This window comes from Sciurus vulgaris (assembly GCF_902686455.1).
Source record: "Sciurus vulgaris genome assembly, chromosome: 7".
In the NCBI taxonomy this organism is placed as follows: domain Eukaryota; kingdom Metazoa; phylum Chordata; class Mammalia; order Rodentia; family Sciuridae; genus Sciurus; species Sciurus vulgaris.
This window is the reverse complement of record NC_136467.1, coordinates 47,871,046-47,898,536: the sequence shown is the minus strand read 5'-3', so window position 1 is coordinate 47,898,536 and position 27,491 is coordinate 47,871,046. Positions and strand designations below refer to the sequence as shown.

Sequence of the window (27,491 nt, the reverse complement as noted above, 5' to 3'; positions counted from 1 at the left end):
AGAGCTTCTGAGACATATCACAAAATTCTAAGGAATCAAAAAGATACCTATGCAATATAAAGATCAATATAGAAACATAAACTGTGAGAATTGCTTGGTTTTTGTTTGTTTGTATTGTTTTGTTTTAATCAATGCTTTCCAATCTTTGGGTATTCCTATCTGGAAGAGAAATTTATAAATAGAAGTATTGCTGTCTTTTCATGAAGTACCATTTTAAAAATCAGAAGCATTTAAGTCGATAGATGATAGTCCTTCCCTTTCTCCTCATCACCCTTCCAGCAAGAGGACATCACGATGTGCGCCCTTAGTGGGTGAGGCCTGCTGGCCTACCTACCTTCTGCACCTGGCCCTGATGTGCACCCAGGTGTGGGTTACTTGGAAGTAACTTAAGTTGAAATAGGGGAAAAAACGAAATAATTTCAAAGGATTGAAGGCTATTTTACTTGTTTAGTGAATTTAATGGATATCCCTATTTATCATGTTCCACACTTGAACTACAAATTTTATTGTCTTATAAGAGAATACAAATTATATCCCTGCTCTATATCATGAGGTGTGTATTTCTCTGCAAATCCTCCATATTGCTGAAGAACAAGATGGCCAAGTGACAAATGGGGCCTTTGGGCATCATCTCATTTTCCTCTTCATTGTTCAAAAACATCGTAGATCACATGAATCATTTAAAAAATCCTTTCAAATCACATACATAGTCAGTGTTGTAAAATATCTCCCCCATAGGAATAATTTCATCAGATACCAATCCGTGCTGGAAACCTGTGGAGGTACCCAGCTGTTATGGTTATTTCCAACAAGTACTAGTAGTCATTGAGAAGCTCCCAAGAATAACTTGCTATGTGTGGTAGTAGCAATAGAAAATATTTTAAAATGTTAAGAAGAAATAAGATATTTAACTTTAAGTAGTCAAGTAGCCCATGATTAGGAAAATTAGGATTTTTTAAAGGGCTTAAAGAAATTAGGCTAAAGAAAGTTTAAAATTTCAACAAAAACTTATATCTATAATATAGGTCTTCCTGCCAGCTACATCAGTGTCATACCTTTAACCCATTAAATAGTACATTGGAAAATTCCTACCAGAGCATGATTTTAATTTTTTTTGTCTGTTGAGTTTTTGAAAAATAATTTTTTATAAGAGATAATTTTTATCTTTGCAAATTTTCCTGCCATGTCAGAGAAAAAAAACATTAGCTAACTATTTCATTGGTTCACAGCACTTACAGCAATATTTAGTAACTTGACCCTGGCAAGCTTTCAGCAATTAATACATCTTCTTGTTGCATAAAGAGCTTATGAGAGACAGTGGTAATGGGAGCAGGTTGTTTTGTTTATTTTTGCTTTAAAACTATTTAATAGCCCAAAGGTCAGGTCTTAAGGCAGATATCCTGGGGCGGGGGGTGGGGGGAGCGAGAACTTGTGCTCAGCAACCTCTTTAAGAGGAAAATATTAAAATAAAGGTTTCCGAGTAAGACAGGGTATTTACAGACGAGACATATGCCGGCTGACTGGCTATGTTTAGAACAGCAGAGGAGCATTTAGATTTGTTTCCTGTGGAACTCTCTGGGACTGATGAGGTGATGTTTACACAAATGTTTGGATGAAGTCACTGGGATATTTTTACTAGATGCCCAGATATGTTACTAATCTTTTCTCTCTATCCCCTCTCTACCCATTAGGTCAGTAGGACCATAGGATAGGCATGGCTTCCTATAATCCTAGGGTGTTTTATTTAAAAAAAAAAAAAAAAACAAAAAAAAGTACTTCCAATGACTTTCTTGTCTTCTTACATATTTCCCACAATAACAATGAAGACAGACACCTTATTTCTTTGTTAAATATGCTCAATAGTCTGCAAACCAATATTATTAAACATATTCTCTTTTATTTAAAAAATATAATTAAGTTTAGACTCACCTTGCAGGAACTATTCCACTATTTCTATCCTTTACAAAGATTTCAAACTCTGTCTTTCATTATATTTCCTCTGTTTTTCCTAACTCTCTTGTTCAATTACACTATTATCAAATTTTTAGTATTTTTCAGACCTCTTTTCATTCCTTATATTTAGGATTTATGTTTGTTTGCAAATAACAGAATAATTACTGCTCTTTTACTAAAGTCATACTTTTCTCATGGCCCAGAACTGCTTGTTTCTTTCTAAATTATCATACTTGGATTATATTCCCTATTAAACTCTTCTTATATCATTATTCTGAATATTTATGTCAGTTTCTGTATTTTTATGAATAGCATTTAGAATTTTAATTCTTACTGCCAACAGATTGGCACCTAAATAAACTTGGTATAACCAGGACAAAACGTTGTATCTTTTCCAGCAGGCCATGGGCAAGAAGTCATTTAATTATACCTAGCTGTGCAGCACACTGTTGATAACACCATGGGAAGTGTGTGGGATATTTCCTAACCATGACCATGGTTATGTGGTGGCTGAGAGCAAGGGCTCAAGAATGGAACCAAACTCGGGCCCCATCTCAGCAGGGTAATCAAGGGAAAATTGCTAAACCTCATTTTTCTCATCTGTAAGACTGATAATAATACTTCGTAGGGCTATTGGAAGTATTTAATAAGTAAATCTACATAGCTCAGTAAGTGGTACATAAAAAAATACTAAAATAAAATTAACTAAAATTGCAATTAAAAATGGATTTTGTTTTGTATCTTTGTTGTATCACTTGTTACCTTTCTCAGCTTCATAGGTGAACTAAGTGACACAACATGGTAAAAAGATTTCACCCCAGACCTCCAAGGGTCTATGAAAGTTTCTGGTAGTGTCTAAGATACAGATAAATTCCCAGGCCCATTGTGGCCGTCTCTGTGATTTTTATAAAATGTATTTTACATACTGGAAGGAAAGGATTCTATGACCAAAGAGTTGAATTTTAAAATGAAAGGCAAATCAACTGTAAAAATCCATACATCCCTCTGGAAAGCTGTCTGTCTGTGCAGCATTCATCTACTCCATCCTTCACAAGCCCTTGTCCTTTGGGTTTCCATGACAATGCTCCCCGGTGGCTTTCCTCTTTCCCCTTCTGGCTTCTCTCTACATGCCCACCATGTTTCTTAGTCCCTCATAGTCACACATACAAATAACACACATTTTACAGGAAAACATACAAATAAAAAGATATTCATTAAAGTAATTAGAATAGTTGACTGGCTGGGAAGGGAGGAAATAGAACAAGAGAGGAATATGGGGACAAAGGGCCTTAACAAATAAACAAGAGAGAAGCCCCACATAGGCCAGTGATGATAATGTACCATAGATGAAGAGTCTATAATTAACCCAACTCTGCACTTGAGGTCCAAACTAGTGTAAGGAAGGGAGGAGGAGATGAACAGACCTCATAAAAACATAGCCTAGCATGTTAATTCTCCTTATTTTCTTATAGTATAAATTCAGGGACATAGTGCTATCTTTTAAAAAGAAATTTTAGTCTACAAAACAAAATAATTTTCAAGAAGGAAAATCATTTCATCATCATCACTTAATTGTGATGACAATGGTGCCAGTGTGCTATTCTTCTTACCGACCCTAAAGTATCTTCCGTGCACATTCCATTTAATCTTGATCAGTTCCCATGGGGAAAAAAACTAGAAAACACTTGAAGAATCAACTTACCTTCAAAGCCTTCATTTAGGACTCCACTGGAGTTTGCCTCATCTCTGCCCTGAGAAATACTATTTAAGGAAAAATTTCTGAATAACTGAAGCTGGTCTTGAATTTTCTGGAAAGTAGGCCTTTCATCAGGTTCTTGAGCCCAGCATTGGGTCATTAAATTCCACCTGAATATGCAGATAAATACAGGAAAGTAAATGATGATTGGCTATCATTACTGATTACCCAGGTAAGGTTATTTTACAAATGAAAAACTTTGAGTTATTTCCAAGTTTTCATAATTTATACAAATGAACAAACAAAAACTTTGGATTCAAATTTATGAGTGGCTTACAACACTACCTTTAACAGATTAACACTTTATTTTGAAAAAAATGACATTATCTCAACAGTTATTGTCCCAGATAAATAGATGGGAAAATATTGGAAATGTCTACTACACATCTTGAAATTAGCAGCTATAAAATTATTGAAGAAGTTGAGGTTTAAAAGACATCATACGTGGACACTGATATTTAAAACAAAACTAAGATTTTCTCCAGCTATTTAGTGACAGAACCAGAGGTGGAAACCAGATTCAATTCCAGAGATTTTACTCTTTATTATACTATCAGGTTAGTTGAGAGACTAAGTTCCCCAGATATTCATAACTAGTTGATTACATATTATCTTTTCCTTAATGGTTGTCTAAGAAATGTCTATGTGACCCTTTTAACTAGTAATATTCATTAATTCACTCAGCAAAAATTTGTTGGATACTTATTTTACCCTAGCACTGCATCAGGGGCTAGAGAAGCAGCCATGGGGCTCCCGTTCTTGTAACACATATAGTAAAAGAGAATGACAAAATTTGTCATGCTAAGACTCATATAAGCAGGAAAAAAAAAAAAGGATAACTCTTCATTGTGTGTAACTAATTATATCTTTCTCAGAGTCTCCATCAAGCAGAAGGTAGTTAACTTCATTTAGTACAATGCAGTTTATAACCTAGTCTAATTCACTATTTTAAACAATCTTTGTAGGTAATAGATAATAACTCAGTCTCTCATATTTTCAGTGTATTCCCACCCCTTCTCCCCTCCTTTCCAAAATGATATCAGGATATACACCAGGTAAGAAGGTTACGTGATGTTTAGTGGTACAGTTAAGGATCCTTTAAACCCCACTGTGCTCTCTGGCTTTTCAGTAATCTCAGTGGCTGATCTAGAATTGATACAGAGTAGCTGGTCTGGTTCATCCTGTAGACTCTGCCACTACCAGCACTCCATAAACTTTTTTTTTTTTTTTTTTTTACAACAACAGATACAATTTATTAGGCTCCCATTACATGCCAGATTCTGTGCTGGAGTGGTATATTGACTCTTTTTTTTAAATTATTTTTTTATTTTTACAGACTGCACTTTGATTCATTGTACACAAATGGGGTACAACTTTTCGTCCCTATGTACAGGATGTAGACTCATATCATTTGTGTAATCATACATGTACATAGGGTAACAAAGTCTCTCATTCCACCATTTTTCATACCCCCATCCCTCTCATTCCCCTCTATGTAATCTAAAGTTCCTCCATTCTTCTCTCACTCTAGAATTCCCTTCCCCTGTTGTATATCATCATCCACTTATCAGGGAAAACATTTGGCCTTTGGTCTTTGAGGATTGGTTTATTTCACTCAGGATGATAGTCTCCGATTCCATTCATTTATCTGCAAATGCCATAATATTATTCTTCTTTATGACTGAATAATATTCCATTGTGTATATGTACCACACCCTCTTTTTCCATTCATCTGTTGAAGGGCACCTAGGTTGGTTCCACAATATAGCTATTGTGAATTGAGCTGCTATAAACACTGATGTGGTTGCATTACTGTAGTATGCTAATTTTAAGTCCTTTGGGTATAAACCAAGGAGTGGGATAACTGGGTCAAAAGGTGGGTCCATTCCAAGTTTTCTGAGCAATCTCTACACTGCTTTCCAGAGTGGCTGTACCAATTTGCAACTCCACCAGCAATGTAAAAGTGTGCCTTTTTCCCCACACCCACACCAACATCTAATATTGTTTGTGTTCTTGATAAAAGCCATTCTAATTGGAGTAAGATGAAATCTTAGAGTTGTTTTAATTGGCATTTCTCTAATTACTAGAGATGTTGAATACTTTTTCATATATTTATTAATTGCCTATTCGTCTTCTTCTGTAAAGTGTCTGTCCAGTTCCTTGGCCCATTTATTGATTGGGTTCTTTGTATTTTTGGTGTAAAGTTTGTAAATTCTTCATAAATTTTGGAGATTAGTGCTTTATCTATAGTGCTGTGGAAAAGATTTTCTCCCACTCTGTAGGCTCTTTTCATATTATTGATTCTATCCTTTGCTGATAAAAAAACTTTTTAGTTTGACTCCATCCCATTTATTGATTCTTGCTTTGATTTCTTGTGCTGTGGGAGTCTTGTTAAGGAAGTCTGATCCTAAGCCAAAATGATGAAGATTCTGGCCTACTTTGTCTTCTATTTGGTGCAGGATCTCTGGTCTAATTCTTAATGACCATTCTACCAAAGGCACTATATAAATTCAATACAATTCCAATGAAAATCCCAATGGCATTCCTCATAGAAATTGAGAAAGTAATCATGAACTTCATCTGGAAAAATAAGAGACCTCGAATAACCAAAACAATCCTGAGCAGAAAAAAGCAGGAGGTATCACAATACCAGACCTAAAACTATACTACAGAGAAATAGTAACAAAAACAGCATGGTAGTGGCACCAAAATAGACAGGCAGACCAATGGTACAGAATAGAAGACACAGAGACAAACCCACATAAATACAGTTAACTCATACTAGACAAAGGAGCCAAAAACATACAATGGAGAAAAGATAGCCTGTTCAAAAAATGGTTCTGGGAAAACTGGAAATCCATATGTAGTAAAATGAAATTAAACCTCTATCTCTCACCCTGTACAAAACTCAACTCCATAAACTCTTTACCTGCCCATTGCCACTGAACACTCCCTCCCTTGCCTCTCTAGGTAGAGGCTTCTCTGTGACTTTCTTGTGTCCTACACCCATTGACAAGAGTAGGGAAATCTATGTTTCTGTCACATGCTCATGGAGTGCTTCTTGGAAGAATCTCTAACTTTCAACAAATCTTAACAGTATATAGAAAGTGGAAAAATAAGTTTAGAAGTGCAAGCTAGACTGTCTTCATCTGGACATAACATTCTACCTTCTTAATAGTGGTGGATCTTCCCATGAAAAAGTGGGGGTCCCCTGCTCAATGACCTCTTATCATCCTCCCAAAGTGGAAGGCAGTGGGGCAGTTGCTCTATGCCTTTGGGGTTGCCCACCTAATCTATCTGAAGCCTGAACAGGACTGAGGACCTATATACCCAATACCTTCACCTCCCCACAACTATCTATGAAGTTCTCTTCTTTCTACACTTCCACAGAGCTTGTAAGTAGTAAGTTTTCTACTCATTTCTCTTTTTTATTAGACTGTCCTTATATACAGTTGTATCTTATAGTCATTCATACCTGGTACTTAATACGTTAACAAAGAACTAAAGGACTCTACATAATTCTCTCCCTTTCCAAAATTTGGTGTTCACATCTACTAAATTTACAAAAATTGTCAAGCACCCACTCTCCTCTTTTCATTTTGCTGTAACTGTGAAGCAGATTAGGGCAGAGAGAGGAACTGATAAATAAATAAATAGAGAGGTATTTTAAAATATTAGTTTTGCCATACTGAAATAAAAATAAATTATTCAAATTATGTTAACTTCTTTAAAAAAAACTTAAGAAAATAAACATGAGTTCTAATAGAGATGGAACATTTTTGGTAAGTAGCTCACAGAAGGTCCCTCTGCAGAGATGACATTTAAGTTCAAGAACTTTGTAGGAAAATAAGATGCTAGTCATGGGAATAGGGTGTGGATAGGAGTCAGGGAGCACACTAGAAGAGGGAAAAGCATGTGTAAAGTCCTAAATTTGGAAAGAGCTTGGCACAGTTCAGAACCTGAAAGAAAGCCAGTGTTACTGAAGTGCAGTCATTGAGGGGAGAGAATGAGATGAGATCAGAAGAGAAAGGTGAGATCATGCAGGTTTCTCAGACCAAGTAAGGAACTGGATTTTATGTCACTACAATGAAAAGCTGTTGAAGGTCTTAAAGAAGGCATGCTCTTTATGTTTTCCAAGGATTACTCTAGTTTACAGATAAACAGTGGGTTGTAGAAGGGCCAGTTGGAAGCTATTAAAGAATACTAGGTGAAAGACAGTGGTGGTTTGAATTAAAGTAATGGTAATGAAACTAAAATAAGATTATACTCAATCACTGGGTGACAATGACCCAGAAATCATCATAGGTATTGCATCTAAAATAGCGGGGATTATAATCTTCGACCTCCTATAATGTGGCATATGAACTCTGCTGACACTTACTCCACATCTTGACAAGCACCTCAGACCAGAGTTAGCATATCAGGGTATGATAGGGAAATCTAAACATTGGGTTTTTGTTTTTTTTTTTTTTTTTTTTTTTTTTGTATATTGATCTGATGACTTTTCATATGTATTACAAAGAACTTATAGTCTGATTATAGAATACCAAACTTGGCTCCATTTTTACAAAATTAGAGTCTTAGCTGAAAAATAACTGAAAGACAACCTCATCAGTTGCATTTTTCTTTATAACCTGTGCCACTTAGAAACAAGGATGAAACACAGATCACAATGAAGGATTATTAGACTTTGAGGTAAGATATAAAAACTGATATCAAATCATGGAACTTAAACCAATAGTTAAAATAGAATGTTGATTTCTAATCTCAGGGGTGCCCTGAGATTTAAGAGGTGAAGAAAAGTTTTGTAATTATCCACCAGAAGCATATCTGAGAATAAAGTTATGATTCAAAGATATCACCAAGGTACAGATAAAATCTCTCAAGACTTGACATATTTAAATTATGAAGATTTTACTTACATTATTCATTTATAACCTATTTCATTCTACGAAAGTTTCCATATGCTCAAGAAGATCATGAGGAAGAAAGAAAGAAGGAAGGAAGGAAGGAAGGAAGGAAGGAAGGAAGGAAGGAAGGAAGGAAGGAAGGAAGGAAGGAAGGAAGGAAGGAAGGGAGGGAGGGAGGGAAGGAGGAAGGGAAGAAATAGAGGAAGGAAGGGAGGGTGGGGAGGAGGAGAGTGAGGCCAAAGAAGTCATCCTCTTGGCTGACACTTAATCACCTGCGCCTCACCTACACATTCACTGTACCCTTGAAAAGTTCTGCCGTTTGTTTCATCTATGTAATTCATTTAAGCAGTTATTCCTAATGTTTTTCATCTTTGGAGGTTTTAATTACGTTGAATCCAATCACTACTCTTAACTTCCTGACGGCAAAACATATGCTCTGTTAGTATGTAAAACCTTTCAGTTTCACCATCCAGGAACAAATAAAGAAGAAGAAGAAAAAAAAAAAAGAGTAGCTATATAAAATATCATTCATCTAAAAGTCAAGAATACAACCTGTGCTCTCAAATAGCAATAAGCAAGCAATGGAATAAAATAAAGAGATTTTTAAGAATTTAACAATACTAAGGACAGCATTTCTTACATCTTTCAAGTAAACTGACAGCTACTCTAGCTGTGGCATAGGGGGATCTTCCCTCCTATCATTGCTCAGTATCTTGCATTATACACTGCACTAATTACAGTTACAAATGATCAAGGGTATTACTCAGGTAATAGTCTAAATAAACTTGTTGGTCCTTTAAGTTTGTTAAAATTTACCTGATTTGACTGTTCTAGTTCTACAAAAATATGCATTTATGCTTAAAGTATCTCATTTGTCTAAGTATCCAGCTTCAAATTCCTCCACTCATTGTATGAACTCTTTGTTCCTCTTTGCCTCAATTTTTATTTTTCAGAATAGGATGGGATTCATTAGCTGTGTTCAATATTAACCTCTATGCTTATAAGAGTCCTTGGATTCAGGAAGCCATTGACATTGAACAAGGGAAAGCTCCATAGCATCTTTTAGTGTTAAGGGGGCAGGTATTTAAACAAAGCTCATAAAATACAAATCTCAAAAATTCCCTTACCCATAATACCTAATCTTGGAGAGACCCAATTAACATAGAATTGTAACCTATTTAACATACAGTTGTACCTGTTTTTTCAGGAATGAAAATAAGACAGTGAACTTCCTACATCTGAGAGACCCTCCAGTAATTTCAGTGGCTGCTGTGACACATCTGACATAGAACCCCACAGAGCTCTCACTTGAGGTAGACTGCCCTTTGATCCTGTTTCTTCTCAGGACTGGTGTGGTTGTTGTGCAAACTAAAAGCTGAAGAAAAGACTGATGGCTGGGCTTTCCCCTCCTGTACATCTGAGCCTAGGAGAGAGGGCAGGAATGCTCTGAATCCCACATTCCACTAATAGCTCAAACAGCACAGCCATCTATGGGCTCACCTGACCCGGAGTGCATCCAGGTGCTGAGTATTTAAGCAGTGAATAGAAGGTGCAGCAGGGCTCAGTGCAGACTTTCAACCTCTAAGCTGGGCCTGTGATCTCAGAGGACTGCTTCAAATAAAAATCAGTTCCCTCTGTACTCTAAAGAGAGTAGTTAATCTTTATCATGACAACTTAAGGCCATGTCCAGATTGAATGGCATCACCAAGAGCTCCATTTCCTAGCTCAGCTTGTTTTGCAGGTTGGCAGTGGATCTTAACCCTTCCTGGGGCTCTGCAGAGTCATGCAGCACGTGGAGGGATTAGAGCATTGCTCCCTTTTTTATTAATGACATTGAAATGAACTTTAACACCCCCAGTGAAATTTTTTGGCTTCAAGGGAACTGTATTTTTATAAAAATTAAGGTAATAATGTATTCAAACATGAATTATTCAAGAGAACACTAAATAGAATATTATTTTTCCCATTCCTAATCAGGAAGACTTTGCTAGCACTTTTGTAGCACTTCTTCCTCCTCCTTCTAGTTGCATTTGTGAGTACTTTTGATGGAACAAAATTCAACCTACCTACATTTTTCTGCATGCAATACAGCAATTTATTACTCATCTCCATTCTTCACAAATAAAATAATAAATACATCAGTCAAAAGGTATAATTCAATATCTATTCCTCAGGTGCCTGTGCAAAAATATTGCATGATTATGATGAGGTACATTACCTCCTCCTCAGGGGGACATGTCAATAAAATTTTAAGGGCATAAGAAAAACTGTGCAATTGAAATTTTGGGATAAATTTCTGAGTGCATGAGAGAAGTGTTAGAATGCAAAATAGTGATTAGTTTGATGTTAAACTTTATTTCATATTCAGGTATGCTGGTTGGTTTTTTTTTTTTTTTCCTTAAGCCATAGGTGAACGTTTTCTAATTTTGTATAATTTCTTCTCTCTAATTTACAGATTTTATCCATGTCTCCCCAAAAGGCTCATGAGTAATGTTTTTAGGCACTGTTATCAAATTTGATCAAGCACATGCATATCTGATGTCTTTAAAAATATCCTAGAAGCTGTAAAAGCTAAATCAGAAACGTGGTAATTCACATATTCTCCTAGCTGGAAGATTTAAGCAATGCAGAAACATTCACCAGTAGAACATCCAACCAAGGTGCCCAGCTCTTAATCATCTGTTGGCTCAAGGCTGAATAATCCTCTAAATAACACAGCATAGTCAAGGCAGTACAACCATGGTGTGCATCCGCATACTGCTAATTCCTTTTGCACTTGTCTGTACCACACAGTTTAGCACTTTATTACATGTTGGCTGGTCACCCAACTGCACCGTGTGTCTTTTCATTCAAAATACATTCCAAGATGCGGAAGAGCTATGGCCCTAGTATAAAGACATCTGTACTCCACACAATCCTTGGCATGGTATTGTGTGTATAATTGAGTTATTTGGTTATTTGTTCTTTCAGAACCTCTTGAGTTTCCCTCTTGGGTAAAGTGTCAAGACTTGATATTTCTTCTGAGGTTGTTCACAGGAGGCAAATGAGTACTCAGCATAATAACCCGGGAATTTGTTTTGGCTCAGAATGAGACCAAAATCACACACTCTTCTGAGGATCACTGTTAGAATTCAATAGTGGCCAGGATTAATTTGATAGAGTCACTAATAGTCATTTTGTGTTAAGTTCATAAACACATCACAATATGTATAATTTTTAGCAATACTATTTTGCATGGAAGATTATCAGTTGTATCAAAAAGGGCAATTCGACTTTAAAAGAGTATATTCCTATGTAGTAGAGTCTTTTAATTAAGATATTATCCAAATTACATCTCTCAAAATAAAATGAATGCATTCATATACACAAACACACTTGCATACCTATACATAAACATGAAGCTTATGTTTGTTAGAATTAACTTGCCAGGAGTATAAATAAATCCTACCGTCCAAGCGTTTGTTTCTGAGTGAGCTATCACATGCATATATAAATAAGAAGAAACCATAATGTGTTTAGTAAATTGTCACAATCAATAGACATATTATGTGGGATGCACAAATATGTAAATTCCAGTTTTTAATTGAACAGGCCATACCAATGAGGCCTAAGATTGTGCACATTTTTTTGGCAGGAGGAGTGGGCTTATGCTAACATAATTAACTTACAGATCATCAGGACAATTTCTTGGTGGTTCCAGTCTCCCTCCTGTTTGCACATAGTTTAAAACATCAAGGTTGGAATGAGCTGGATAAGGTTGGTGACCAAGAGTTAAAATCTCCCAAATCAGAATTCCAAAAGACCTAAGGACATAAAAGGAGTGGCTTTAATTATACTTATTACAGACATCAGGTTTACAATAGCTTCTTCAACATCATTATTCCTGGGACTATGTGGTCTACTTTTGTGATTGACATTATTGGCCTCATAAAAGGCAAATAGGAGACTTGGAAAAAAAGTTGAAACTTAAAAAGGTAGCACAGAATACTGCATATGGAGCAATACTTCAAACATAAATAGGAAAACTTAGTGGGGGGCACATGCACACACTCATGCATGCACAACACATACACACAGATATGTGTGTGCATATATGCATGCACACTGTTCCTCCTCCTGGCTAAAACTCTTATTACAGATTTAGTTGTACATGGCTTTCAGAGCATCAGTATGTGGACACTCATGTGGGGAAAAAGGAGAGCATATCACTATTTCTCACATTTGTTGGATAGAATGCTGGTAAACATAGAATGAACCAGTTTTATCTCAACCACAATTTTGCCTAGGGCCTGCTCAACTTAAATGTCACTGGACAAATCTTTACATTTAAGTAGCTCTAATCAAAAGTTGGGAGTCAATGAGAAAATGAGGACTCTTATTTAAATAATAAAAATATATCCAAACCTCGCCTTTTTGAAGTCCATGTTTTAAAGTCTACCTGTGAATCCATCACCAAATAACCTAAAATAGCAGATTTTTGGGCACATGTTTGGGTATTAATTCACAAGGATAAATTTGTAGTTGTCATATACTTATACACTTGTGGAGAGTAATAAAATACTTGAAGTAAATCTATCTCTTTAGTATACGATGGAATAAAGGATCAAAACTTGATTGGAGGAGGAGTGTAAGTGACAGAGACCCAGGAATAGTTACATGTTGACAACCAGATTTCACATTAGCTTGAAGAAAATCACTTAACCTTTCTGGTCTTCTGTTTTCTCACATTTAAAAGAAAAATAGGATTAGATGTTCTTTCTGACTGATGTTTGACAGTTCTGCCTGCGTTTCTCTGGGTCCCATTAGGCTCACCATACATCAGACTGAGTAGTGAAGATTCCATCCATCAAACTTTCCGGAGCCATCCACCGAACAGGGAGCAGGCCTTCCCCTCTCTTTCTATAATAATCATTTTTATAGATGTCCCTTGCGAGTCCAAAGTCCCCAATCTTCACTATCCGTGAAGGACTGGTATAGTCTTTCACAGAGACAAGGCAATTCCGAGCTGCCAGATCCCTATGGGAGAAATTATATTGGAGAACAGACAAGTAACCTAGGAGGTAGTATAGAAGAGTGACTTCTTACAGAAATATTGCTGTTTTAAAGGAATGAAAACGTGTAAGTATCTTGTGTGATATGCTCCAACTACAGATAATATGGTACTAATGTCCATAATAACTTTTTAAACAATATATTCCTCTTTGGTAGAGCCTGTATCCAGAATATCATTATACCTGTGAATGAAGTGCATCTGCTCCAAGTAGACACAGCCTTTTGAAATATCTACACACACATCTACCAGGTCAACCAAGTTGAGTAAAGGACCATGAAGCTGTAAGAAATTAAGGAAAAATTATTAGTACTTTTCCAATTTGCACAAAATATACACATATAAGTGTGACAATGTGGACACATACATACATATTCATACATATATTTGTATATGATGTTCTATAGGAATTTCTAGTTATGTTTACAGTAATTCAAATAAGAGAAAAATGTTTTATGTGCTTTCTATCAAAACATACATAAATGGAAGTCTATATTTATAATAAGGAGATTTGATATGGGATCTATGGAATCTTCATAGGAAAAATCTCAGAGTATAAGATCAGACAGACCAACATTTGAAAACTAATTCTGCTACTAACTACTTGTATGAACTTGCTCAAATTGCTTAATTAACCAAGTAACTTTCTCATATGTAAAATGGACATAATAATACTGACCTTAAAAAAATAAAAATAAGATCTGTAATATGTTGGGACATAGCAGGCTGTTCTCATGAGTAGTAATAATATTTAATCAGTTCTACTTGCTTTGATTATTGGCCCTATCACTCTAACATGTCAATCCGGACTATGGACTTGTTCATGAAATTGAACAGCAATACTGTTGTCAGGTCACAGATTATTCTTGGCTGAAAAAGAGCAAGCGCAAATATATACTAGAGCAAAAAACAACTAGTTGCAATGATTTCCAGGTGAAAAAAAGGCAGACAAAATTTTATTCATAGCATATGGGAAAAAAATCAATGTTCCTTCCTGAAGACCATGGTCATATATTGTCTATGCCTTTCCATTTTCCTGCAATTACCTGGCTTGGGCTTTTATCATCCCTAATCTGATGCATCAATAAACTTCCCATCTCTTCAGCCTCCTATGCTTCTATTAGATCACCTTGTTGTGCCCACTTCCTGTAAATTTCATTATTAATTCCTGAGTATCCCCTGCCCCCCACCCCCTGTGGCAGCTCCAGACTACACCAGCCTCTCCCTATGATTATTTTACTTCCTCTCACAATCTTTGCTTCAGTCATTCTGGGTTACTTGCTGTTCCTTATACTTTCTCTGCATTTCTCAACCTCTCTTCTTTTTTCCCTGCTATGATTTCTTTTTCTTTGAATGACCTCCTTGTTCTTGATTTCCATCTACATCCTTTAATGAGCATCTCGAATGACTCCCAACCTCCAAATCCCTCAGCTCCTCATGTACAAGTGCTCTTAAGTGCTGCTCTTCAAACCTTCTCTGACAAGCTCAAGTCTTACCCTGTAACTAGGGATAATCCTAGTATTCTGGAATTCAGTATTGCCACAGCCCCGCACAACTACACCTCGGGCTGATTAGGCTAGGGTCTAACATTACACCAAGAATCATCCCCCCTCTAGCCTTGCTCAGGCCCACTAGATGACTGTCTCATGGCCTAAGTTTGGGCTTCTGATTGGCATCCTGACTGTTTGACCTGTTCCTGTGTAAATGGAACCCTATTTGATCTTGGTAAAACCTACTCTACTCATGAAGAATTTCTCTTGATTTAGAATCCTGCTCCTGAACTTCAGTCTGGTGATAATGCCCTGCTCCTTATACTGCTGATGAGGTTTCCATAATGCTGCCTACCAGCCTGCTTGGGTCCATGGCTATTACCTCCTCCTGTTGTCTCTGATGACCACCTGTTGGGATATCTCATCACTCTATGCTGGGCACCCTGGACTTCAGATGCTACCCTCACCTACCACCTGCCATGTCTTGCTAAACCCTTCAGATGTATTAAACCTTTACCAGGGCCTATACTAGTCAAAGCCTTAGTCACTCAGGAGATGGTATAATTCAACCAGCATTATAGCTCCTGCCTTAGCTGTGTCTCAAACAGATGACCTCCACCACAATGCCTTTCCTGCTCTTCTCAGTTAGGAATCACTTCTCCTTCCTCTGAGCTTCAGCAGTATATTCTCTACCCATTTTAATGGGTCCTTACACTTTCTACCTACGGGTAATTAATATGTGACCTATGATGGATGTCCCTGCCATGTGGCAAGTTCCTTAAGACAAAGAGCCACATCTTTTACTGTAATACAATACCCAATGGAAATTTAACAAATGGAATTGTTCTGGAAGACAACACATTTACTACTGTATATTTGTATTATTTTGATAGGTTTTTTTTTTCTTTTTTTATCTTAATCCAGTCCTAGAATATCAAAACCAAAAAGAATCTTAGAGGGCTGGGGAGATAGCTCAGTTGGTAGAGTGCTTGCAAGGCAAGCCCTGGGTTCGATCCCCAGCACTGCAAAAAAAAAAAAAAAAAAAAAAAAGAATCTTAGAGAGCTTTTTATATAATATTCCAGTTTTGATGGATGAAGAAACTGAGTTTCCAAACGTGAGGTTTCTAGACCTTATTGCAGTCAATCCTTATGCCTTCACCCCAAATTAAACAGTCTGGAAGCAGGGACGAGGCAGTAACTTGTGCTGGTTCTTGTAGAATGGTGCTTCTGAGCACTCCCAGTGTAGAGATGGCTAGTCCAGAATGCATCACCCTGAGGGGGACATCATGTCTGTGTATTACCTCATGGGCACCCAGAACCTAACAGCTTCCTGTCCTCTATGATTATAGCGAGTGATATGAAGCCCTGGAAACTTCCTGGTCAGCCCACAGGTCAGCCCATAGGAAAATCAGCAGAAGAATTGAAGTACAGTTGAAAAATCAGCCATTATAACCATTAGGATCTTGGGTCAATAGGTATCATTTTGAAAAAGTAGATCTGTTTTCTTGTAGTTCATCTTCTTTCTCTGCCCCCACCACACCAAAACAAAACATACAAATAAACATTAGTATCCCAAGAAATATGGCAAAATTTTGAATCTACAAAAAACCAATATTATTTTAAAACAAAGTATAAGAACAAGGTTGTAAAAAGTTGAAATATGATAACACATTTCATTCTATGAAAATTTTAGGAGATAAAGTCAAGCAAATCTATCAGAATGGAGAGAAAAAGACCAAGAGATAATAGAACACAAAAGTAAGAGAGGATGAAACAAAGTGGCGCACTATAAAACTAACAGGATTTCTATAACCAGGGTATAGAGGAAACTAAAAGCTTTATTTGTTATCAAAGAAATAATATTTTTAAAAGCAAAAATGAAGGGATTGATTTTTCAGACACTGTCCAGAAAAAAGTGTACGACAGACAAAATTTCACTAAAGTTTTCCAAAAAGAGGGGCAAAAAGCAGATCACAAATAAGTTCAGGAATCAGAACAGCATAAGATTTTCTAGTGACAGTTGTAGAACCTAGAGAATGGAGATGGTTTTATTTGGGGAGAAGAGGGTTTTTCAACATAGAATCCAACCAAATTATCAATCAAATGTGATGGAGGAATGAAAGATATTTTCTGGAAAAAAAAAGAATAAAAAAAAACAAAAATTTGCCTCACTTGCATATTTCCTCATTCTTGCTTTTCCCCAAAACAGAAAAAAGAAGTCATGAGATAGAGGGTGAAAGGGTCTAGGATAACAAGAGTTGAGAGTCATGACCAGGGTACACATGAAGAAAATCCCTGGGACAACAGATGTGCAGCCAGCTTGAAGGACAAGCACCTGTATAGCCTCAGGAAGGAAGTACCCAGAGAAAAACTGAAGAACTGGATTATCTGATGGACTAGCCATACTGAGAAAAGTGATATAATTCTAGCAGAGAGCTTAACTAAATAGCAAGCAAAACAAATGAAAAACAACAAAAAAATACGAGGTATTTATTAAAATGACCCAAGCAGGAATGGGATGGGGGAGATGGACCCACAATCATAGCATTTGAGTAACCGAGCTGCATTTTAATTATTATTAAATAGCTGCAAAAATGCAAACCTGGAATACTGATGTGTTCGAGAAAAGTGATAATGTTGGAGACTGGAGAAAGCAAAGTTTTTCTGTGTCTAATGCTGGTGGGGTTGAGCAGGTACAGGACAAAGTCTAAGTTAAAGTCTCATCTTTCATAGGGGAATGTGAATAGATTTCTTCCCCAAATCAGAAAATCAATGTACATCTTACGACGTGAGCAGAGTCTTCAAGAATGTGGAATTAAACACCAGAAGATACATGCAGGCCTGGGTAGTGGGGAAGGCAAGCAGCACAGGGCTCCTGTTTTTCACACTGTAAGCTTTGTCATACATTTAATTTTTTAGTCATGTAATATTTAATTTGATAGTAAAATATCTAACTGTTTTAAATCTACAGATTTAAACAATAATGTGTTGTCTCATGTGTTTCCTTAACTGAAGCATAAAGTAGGTTCCCACAGGTGGTCATGTCCTGGCCCAGTCCACTATTCCACAGTGTTTTTAGGGTCCACACTGAAGAAGAGAAGACAGATCTGAGGCACATTGTGAAGGCAGAACTGTAGAGCTGACAGGACTTGACAGTATGGATGTAGGAAGAAAGAAAACAAGGGGTTAGATGGATGGATCAGAAGAGGATTAGAAATCAAGAGGTTTGTATTGGTTAAGGCAAGTTCAAGGTGACTAATAAAATCCAAATTGATTTGTCAACAACAGACCAACCTAGGTAGATCTAAGTCAATAGATCTGACTCGTGGGTCTGGAATTTAGTAAAGACTTCAGCACTGGAAATATAATATGGGACAGACAACCACATAGATAAAGTAAAGAGATGTGCCTTTCCCAACTCCACACAATCTTTATGCTCCAGAAAAAAACACGATTCTGACAACAAGGGACCTATTTTCCCATTCAATACTAAAAACAGGCTCAAATTGCCCCAATCTGACACTAAAAGTGTCCATGGAAACCTAAGGTTCAAGCACCAGCCAAAATTACAACCTATTGAACTTAAAATTAATGGAAAAGTATAGGACATTGACATGAGGAAATCAATAGTGTGGACCCCCTTGCCTACCATTGTCATCCGGGCTTTCCGCAAATAGGTTAAAAGGTCTCCTCCTTCCATCAGTTCTAGGATAATGTACTGGGGTTCATTCAGCAGACAAACTCCAAGCTGCTTCAGAATGTTGGGATGATTAAACTTGCTAAAAGGTGGAAAGACAAAGACTGATAACATGACAGCAACAGGAGACCTAGCGGAGACACCTTATAGAGTAGACAAATTCTTTATCCATAGTTTCCTTCAGAATCCCTGACTTTCTTTAATAGGTGCAAACTTCCTTTTCCAAGTACTGGTCTGTGTGTTGCCTTATGGAGGTGACATGGCAACCCCTAGTGGCCAATGCATGTGAATAGAATAGGGTGTATTTTAGAAGAAATAGCATTTATATTAAGAATTTTGTTATAGAAAAGAAAGCGATTTTGACTAATAGCCTTCTTCAAAAGACCTTTGGAATCTTTGATGATGTTTTTGGTCATCACAAGTATGAAATATATTCTTTCTCTTTTAGAGAAACAATTCAGGTCAACAGGCTTTGACTTTACTGGTTTCTTTCTTTCTTTCTTTCTTTATTCGTTCTATTTAGTTATACATGACAGCAGAATGCATTTTGATTCCTTGGAGTACAACTTTTCGTTTCTCTGGTTGTACACCACGTAGAGTCACACCATTCGTGTAATCATACATATACATAGGGGAAATGATGTTTTTCTCATTCCTCCATCTTTCCTTCCTCCTCTCCTGATTTATTAAGATGACAAACCTACCATCTGGGGCCCACAGTCAGGGGTTCCCTGAACTGCTTGAAAGGAGATCAGTAGAGCAGAGGTAGAGGATTGAGGAGAAGGTCAGGGGAGGGGAGGGAATGGGAAGAAACCAGGGAATGAAATCAACCAAATTATGCTATATGCATGTATGAATACATCACAACAAATCCAACTTTATGTATAATTATAATGCACCAATTAAAATATTTATTATATATACAGATGTATATATAAGTAGAAGGGAGATCAGTAAAGCAGATGCAAGGAGGGAAAGGGGAAGTACTAGGGAATGAAATGGAGCAAATTATGTTATGTACGTATATGAATATGTCACAATGAACTCCACTATTGTGTATATCATAATGCGCCAACAAAAGCATTTTTAAATGATGTCCTTGAGCATTTTTCATGGCCATAAACTGACTGAAACTGCAGACAAATTTACTAGGAAGGGATATCTAATAGTGCTGAAGGGAACTCACCCTTACAGGGTCTACTTCACCCATTATCACATATTTTAGAACACAGGTGTGTTCAAAGCTTCAGAATTCACTTGCAAATCATCCCCCTTTTTAAAGATAAAAGAAAGAAGAAACTTTTGCCTGAGGACTGCCTGTACCCTGACTCAACTGACTGGCATCCATATGCCAGTTCATAGAACACTTGTTAGTACAGATATATTTCCATAGAATACTTGTTAGTATAGACATATCTCCTCTAAAACTTTTCAGTTATGTTTGCTTTGAGCAAAATCTATAACAACCAGTCATTTTGTATGTTAAAAATCCAATGCACAGAGGCAAAAGCTTCCTACCCACATCAAAAAGAGAGAATTATTTTGGAGCTACCCTGATACCTCATCAGATGTGCTTCCTTCAGGAATTCGATTTTCTCCTGATCTGTGGAGCCCTTCTTCAAGGTCTGCGCAACAGAAAAACAAGTCAGGAATCAGTAGAGCATCCTGTGAGCTCAGTGGATTAATGGAGACAGCCTTGGTTTAGTTTTGCAGTATTCACCCTGAGAGCTGGAAATAGACCGCAGATACAGCACATGCGTGTGACCTGCAAACCTCCTATTATTGCTAGTGTTCAAGTAAGAACATCTGCTAGATAAAAGATCTAGTAATATTTATACAACTTTCCTCCAAAGATGGAAATTTTAAAAAGAGACTGATTTTGGCATTTAACAGGTCAATGTCTTACCTTTCAAAATTTTTTACTCAATATGTAGTTTCCTGATTTCTTTGCTAACAGTACTCTAATTTGTTTTTTAGGGGCATGGTGCCACGTCTTAGGTAATTGATGTAAGTTACTCATGAAAATCTGTTTTGAAATTCTCCAGCCTCCCTTATAAATAAGTGTGGTCATATGACTCAGTTCTGGACCCAAGAGAAAATTGCTGAGCAGGAGAGAGGCTTGTGGGAAAATTTGCATTCCTAAACATATATATCTAGCATCATCCTACTCCTCTTTCCCTGGTCCGAATGAAGATGTGATGCCTGATTCTTTTGCTGCCACCTGGGGACTATGAGGCAACAAGAAGCACAAACAGAAGTCAAGAGAATTTCAGAGATACTGACTCTGACAGGGCATAGGACTGCACCAAAACCAGCAGTCATCTATCTCATTATGTGAGAACAATAAACATTTGTTTAAACCAGTTGAGACTGGAGTAAGTTACAGGACTTTTAAAGCATATTATTTGGAACTGAAGAGAATTTTGCTGAATTTTCTGCTTGTATAAGCTACCCTCAAAGTAATAAATTCCTAATAAGCAGTGAACAGGAAGGTGCACAATTGCATTAACAGTTTTATTATCCTACCATCAAAAGAAAGTCTTACAAAAATATGACAGTGTATCCAGTGTTTCCTTAAATATACATTAAACATACAGTGACAATCACATAGTACAGAGGTCAGCAAAATATAGTCTATGGGCCAAATTCAGCGTGTTACCTAAGTAATCCATAATCTGAAAACAGTTTATACATTAAGTAGTTGAAAAAAGTCAAAAGAATAATATTATTTCATGACGCATGAAAATTATGTGAAGTTCACACTTAATGTTCATAAATAAAGTTTTATTGGAACACAGCCACACTAAGTGGATTACATCTTGACTATGCTGCTTTTGAGCTGCAATAGCAGAATTGAGTAGTTGTGACAGAGGCTGTATGACCAGCAAGCCTAAATATTTACTACCTGCTTATTAAAGAAAACCCTTGTTGATTCCAGTCTGATTCTCTGAGAATGTATTTTGAAATTCCAGTTTCCTTTTAGAATGATTGATGGGAACTAACTGTGTGCCAGGGTTTAGTTAACTGCCTTAGAGGAAATGTAAACCCTGGAGATTTTCTGTTGATTATACAACATATATGGAAAATGGGTGGGGGTGGAAGGATGGTGACTTTTGTAGCTATGGATAGGCTTCTACAGTCTATCAGTCACTTTTCAAATTAATTTTATTTTAAATTAACCTACTTGTACATATTTAGATGTACAATGCAATGTTTTGATTTATGTATCTATTGATTAATGATCAAATCAAGGATATTTGCATATCCCATCCACACTTTCATCATTTATTAGTGCATGCTTTAAAAATTCTATCTTCTATTTTGAGAGATACATATACATTATTGCTAACTGTATTCACCCTGTTCCTGGTCCTTTTATCAGTTGAGCATTCAACTTTTTTTACAGTCATGTACATGCCAACCCATATGAATAAGGTGACCTAAATGGTCAAGGAATTCAGAGATCCCCGTTACCTTCACTGCCACTTTGATTTCTCCACTTCCATCTCCTAAGATGTCTATTGCCGTGCCTTCATACACCTCTCCAAAGGCCCCACTTCCCAACAAGAGACGCAGGGTCAGTTTTTCCCGAGGAAAGGCAGGAAGATTTTCAATCTCCTCTTGGGTCGGAAGAGTACTGTAAAATAACAGCATGTTTATTCTCACGAAATACATACAGCTTAAAGTTTGTGTTTGAGGGAGAATGATTTCAGGGCATGGCAACATTGTGGATTGTATGTGATATAGGGTACGAAATTCTGAGCTCCTATTAATACTTCTTGATTCCACCACCTTTTACATAGAGCAAGTAGCTTCACTTCCAGGTATCTTCACTTCAACAGAAATATGCATGTGTATGTGTTGCTTTAAGATTTTTTTTTAAGCTAGTTCTGTCAAAGTTAGCAGCTATTAATTTCTTCAGGTTGCTAATTTGTGTGAAAAAAATGTTTGCAAATTAGCAATAGATGCATCCAAGCCTATGAGCTTTCACTTCAACTGTTTCATATACCTGATATGTTATGTAAAATGGAATTTACTATGACCAAAAAGATCAACCCCATCACCATCTACCAGGTTAATTTAGAATGCCAATGTCCTCACTTGGACTATCATGAGAGGGGAATCTCTAGATTAAAGCTTTGGGTTTGCAGAGAGCAATGGTGCATGCCTTTAATCCCAGTGGCTTGGGAGGCTGAGGCAGGAGAATCACAAGTTCAAAGCCAGCCTCAGCATCTTAATGAGGCCCTAAGCACTCAGCAACACCCTGTCTCTAAATAAAATATAAAAAAGGGCTGAGATGTGGTTCAGTGGTTAAGCTCCCTTGGGTTCACTCCCCAGTAACTTTGAGTTTTTAATAAAGAATCTTTAATATCAGATATGCTGATTATTTTCTCAAAGAAAATCAATCCCAAATATCTGGTTACCTCTGTATCAACTTTAAATCCTAAGAACATAAAATTTCTTTTTGTATAGACTATAATATAGAGTCTCGTGCAAAGAAACACTTAAATATTTTCCTCAATTATAATGACAACAGAAGTTCAAAATGCATCTGTCTTAAAGAGATTTTGAGGCAATCACCATGCCACTTCTGAAATGGACTAAAATTGACTTAATAGGACAGGACATATATGAGATCTGAGGAATTTCCTCTCATCTCAAATTCTATCTCCAATGGAACCAACCATGTTACCATCTACTCTCTGCAATGCAATATTTTCTTTCATTTACTTTTGAACTACACAATAAAACACTGAAAAGCAATGAATTTTTTTGTTTTTCTTTTATAGGATAACCACATAATTTGCCAACCATCCCTCGTCATATTTGAGACTAGAAGAGAAAGTTATTAATAATTATGCCAGAATAAGGAGCATAAATAAGGGACAGAATAAAGGGCCTAATATTAATAATTATGCTAGAGTAACGGGCATTGTCACCCACTCTTTGCATTAGTGCTCCATAAAGAGTACCCAGGCCACGTACTGTATTGCATAGCAGGCGTTAGCCAGTCCCACCCCCGCTGCCAGGCCTCGCAGCTCTGCCAACTCCTTGTCTTCGTTTAGGAGAACCGTCAGTACTTCCTTGGAAGTTTTTGGATTCTTGAACTTTCTATGCCACACTATAAAGAGAAAAATAATTTAGAAAATAACAAAATATTTTTTTTTCCTTTTTCCTTCAGGACATGCTAATACACTTTAAATGCTTATATATAAGAACACAATTAGACAAAATAATAGAACTTGACTAAAATTGTGCCACAGTATTAGATTCAGATAAAATGTCATATTAAAAACATACAACTTATACATATCACCTTTATCTCACTTCTCAGAGTAAACATTAACATTTTTCTTACTATTATTATAAATAAATTGAAGCATCTTAATATTAGAATCTATTTCTCAAAATGACCCATAAACTAGACCCAAGATAAATCGAAACAAACTTGCATAATAACTATTAGTAAAACAAATTTATTTCTGAGTCCAGACATATCCCATTTAGTAGACCTGAGGGAATGCTTTCAATATGATGGCACATTAAAAAATGTTTTCAATATAATGACAGTGCAAGACTATTATATCTATTGTTTATATACATATATTCAAATATGTGGAAAAATTATTGGAATGAAAGCCACCAAACATTATCAGGTTTTCCCTCTGGTTATGGAATCATGTATAATTTATATTGTCTTTTTATAACATGAACAGATATAATGATAAAAAAATTTTTTTTAATTAAAAAGCAATTATGTCAATAAGATCACCTATCTACAGTATAATATTGACTCAGAAGTTGAAAACAGCAAAGATGCTTTGGAAAATGATTGTTAAAATTTGGACTTCATTTCACAGTAGCTTCTATATCCAAGAGGGTTAGAATTTTATTCACATGAAATTCCACTGGAGGGACTATAAATGGAAAAGTTGCAAGTACATTTGCTACTGCAGTTTTTCAACCCTGAAATGCTCTCATCCCCTTTCTACATTTTTAAAGGCCCTGGGTAAGCCCTACATTCCTGGTGATACCATCTGAGAGATCTGCAAACTCTGTGGATCTTTCATCTCTGAATTTAAAAGACCAAGTGTGCCTCCTACTTAGTGTTTCTCCTAAGTCACCATCTTGTACATTTCATGTTATTTAAAATAGGTAGTTCTCTTTTCATACTGGTATGTCTTACCACCTCATTAAAGGGCAAGTTCCTAAGGCCAGCAATTGTATTTTTACAGCTTTTTATTTCCCTCTATTCCCGGGAATAAGGCTAATGTTGCACATTAGATAAAACTACTCACCAATTCAAAGGCTGTCAATGCTCACATTTAAACCATCCTTTCAAGTTTATAAGTATGACCAATGAGAGTCCTCCACACAATGCAAATTTTAAAAGAATTGCTATGTCTTTTAGTAACTCAGCCTTTTCTCATGCACTCACACACTACTAGCAAAACCACATGCACCGCTAATAAAAGCAAAAACTGAATTAGCTTAGCTACATTCAAAAATTCATGAGTTCCAAACAAAATAAAGACCTTTAAGTCCTCAGAAAGTCAGAGATCCATAGAATGTCTTGAAAGCACACAATAGGTTGTCTGAAATTATCTCATGTTCATCCACTAGAGTCATGAGTTTGAACAATGGTGATGTACAAGCAGGCAAGCAAAGGTCAGATGAAGGGTTCTTCATGTAATATCCTTTCTAGCAGGAAAGCAGACAAGCAGTCAAGCCTATATGCCAACTGCCAAATATACTGCAGTCATATGTGTAACTGTGGAGGGGCCGGCTTAGTGGCACAAACATCAGCTGTGCAATACTTAGACTCCCTGGAACCACAGGTTAAAATCCTGGCAGGGTCAGCTGAAATTTTTAGCTTTCCTACTTTGCTGAAGGAGTTCCACATATTGTCTGAGTGGAATCTTTGAAATGAACTCTATTCAAGTTCAAAGTGCTCTCTGATAACCTTGTGACTCAAATCAGTTTGGAGAAAGAACAGAGATTTAGAACGCTGTATGAAACATTGGCTTTCCTCATCCTGAGAGAATTTGACTTTATGCTTGTAACTTTTCCTTCAACCTCCCTCGTCACTTTCCCATATTTATAATAAAATAAACCACAGGTTCCTGATTATGTGCTCGAGTTCCTTTTCTGACATTATGTTTTCCTCACAATGTTTCCGTGTGTCAGCAATAGAGAATGGGACCATACATCTTGCAATCCAAACCAACAGACTTTTTGAGAGCTGAAAGAAAGTGCTATTAATATTTACAATGAAATAATAGGAACAATCAGAACATATTATCACTATGATCACCCTATAGGTCCTATATCTGACTGTCCCTGTTGGAGTTACTACTCTATTTTCTCTTCACTGAACTAAATTTTAAAAGAGGGCGGGGTATTTTAAAACTAGCATATCCACTTAAAGTGAATAATGGGAAGTAGGTAACTCACTATCTACCTAGACTACTTCTTCTGCTTTCCCAGTCATTTAAAATTGAGCAGGGTTTTGAAATAAGTCAGTCAGATGTTTGAAAGTGAGTGCGGATCCTACAAGCCAGAAATGGATCTCCTGAGAAAGAGGCCCTGCTCATTCCAAACCAGGCTGTCTGCCTGGAGACCAAAACTATCCTGACCAAAGATTGTCACTGGCCTCCCAACTAATCCTACACTTTTTTTGTACCCAGGGTTATTTTTCTTTTGTTTATTTCAGTCTGTAAGTCACAAAACATTTGTTAGAGCTAATCAGAAACAAATACTGTTTTTAAAGAAAACTAGAAGATGGTCATCTTGAAAATAATTTTATCTAAAGTATACCATGAAATATATATGAAGATATATTTTTCATAAAATAGTTACCCTTGCTGTGGTTTGGACCTGGAATGTCCCCTAAAACCCATGTGTTAAAGGCTTAGTCCCCACCTCAACACGGTCAGGATGTGGTGGAAACATTAAGAGGTGGAACCACATGGGGGTCAGCACATCATTGGCAGCGTGCTCTTTAAGTGAACAGTGGGACCCCCTCCCCTTCCTCTTTCTCTCATTCATTCCTAGCCATGAGGTGAAGGCCTTGCTTGGTCACATACTGCCACAGTGTGCACCACACACCTAAAGAAACAGGGCCAGTCAGTAATGGACTGCAACCTCCAAAACCGTGAGCCAAAACAAGCCTCTAGAGTAACAGAAAACTCACTAACAGATCTCTTGATTAAAAAAAAAAAAATCACAGAAATTATTCATTATAAAAGGATGGTCAAGGGTAATGTTGGATTACATGAACATATTTAATCAGGTTATGTCTCATGGAGGAGGTTCGATAAACTGCCAGATAAATTGATCAGTGCGATAAAGTAAACAGTTTGTTGCCTATTTTTAAAATCTCTGACACTTACCAAAGGTCAATGGGATTGTAACAACCAGAAATATTCCAACTACAGTGATAAGTATGAAACTTGCTTCTGGTATCCAAAAACCATCTAATGAAATAAATGAGAAAAATAAATTAATTAACAGAATAAAACTAAATTGTCCCAATTCTACCCAAGTACCTATAGAGTGATCAGCCAGAGATAGCTCCTATTGGATTTTTATAAGCCAGTTGGTAAACAGTTGGTAGTTTGAAATCATCTATGTG

At 36.6% G+C, this 27,491-nt stretch overlaps 1 protein-coding gene across 6 annotated transcripts in view; it reads right to left on the bottom strand.

Moving 5' to 3' along the window:
- Positions 1 to 27,491, bottom strand: part of ROS1 (ROS proto-oncogene 1, receptor tyrosine kinase) — a 126,389-nt gene that overhangs the window by 2,869 nt on the left and 96,029 nt on the right. For 5 of the 6 annotated variants that reach the window (XM_079148422.1, XM_079148423.1, XM_079148419.1 and 2 more), the window contains 9 exons: positions 27,250 to 27,333; positions 23,843 to 23,978; positions 22,331 to 22,493; positions 20,417 to 20,481; positions 18,809 to 18,938; positions 13,854 to 13,951; positions 13,432 to 13,635; positions 12,288 to 12,422; positions 3,656 to 3,819 (listed from right to left, as the gene is read on the bottom strand). In XM_079148422.1, coding sequence (XP_079004548.1) covers positions 3,656 to 3,819; positions 12,288 to 12,422; positions 13,432 to 13,635; positions 13,854 to 13,951; positions 18,809 to 18,938; positions 20,417 to 20,481; positions 22,331 to 22,493; positions 23,843 to 23,978; positions 27,250 to 27,333 — 1,179 coding nt within the window. Of the gene's footprint in view, positions 1 to 3,655; positions 3,820 to 12,287; positions 12,423 to 13,431; positions 13,636 to 13,853; positions 13,952 to 18,808; positions 18,939 to 20,416; positions 20,482 to 22,330; positions 22,494 to 23,842; positions 23,979 to 25,392; positions 25,559 to 27,249; positions 27,334 to 27,491 lie in introns of those variants that run through there. The other variant, XR_013765293.1, reaches the window with a different exon arrangement.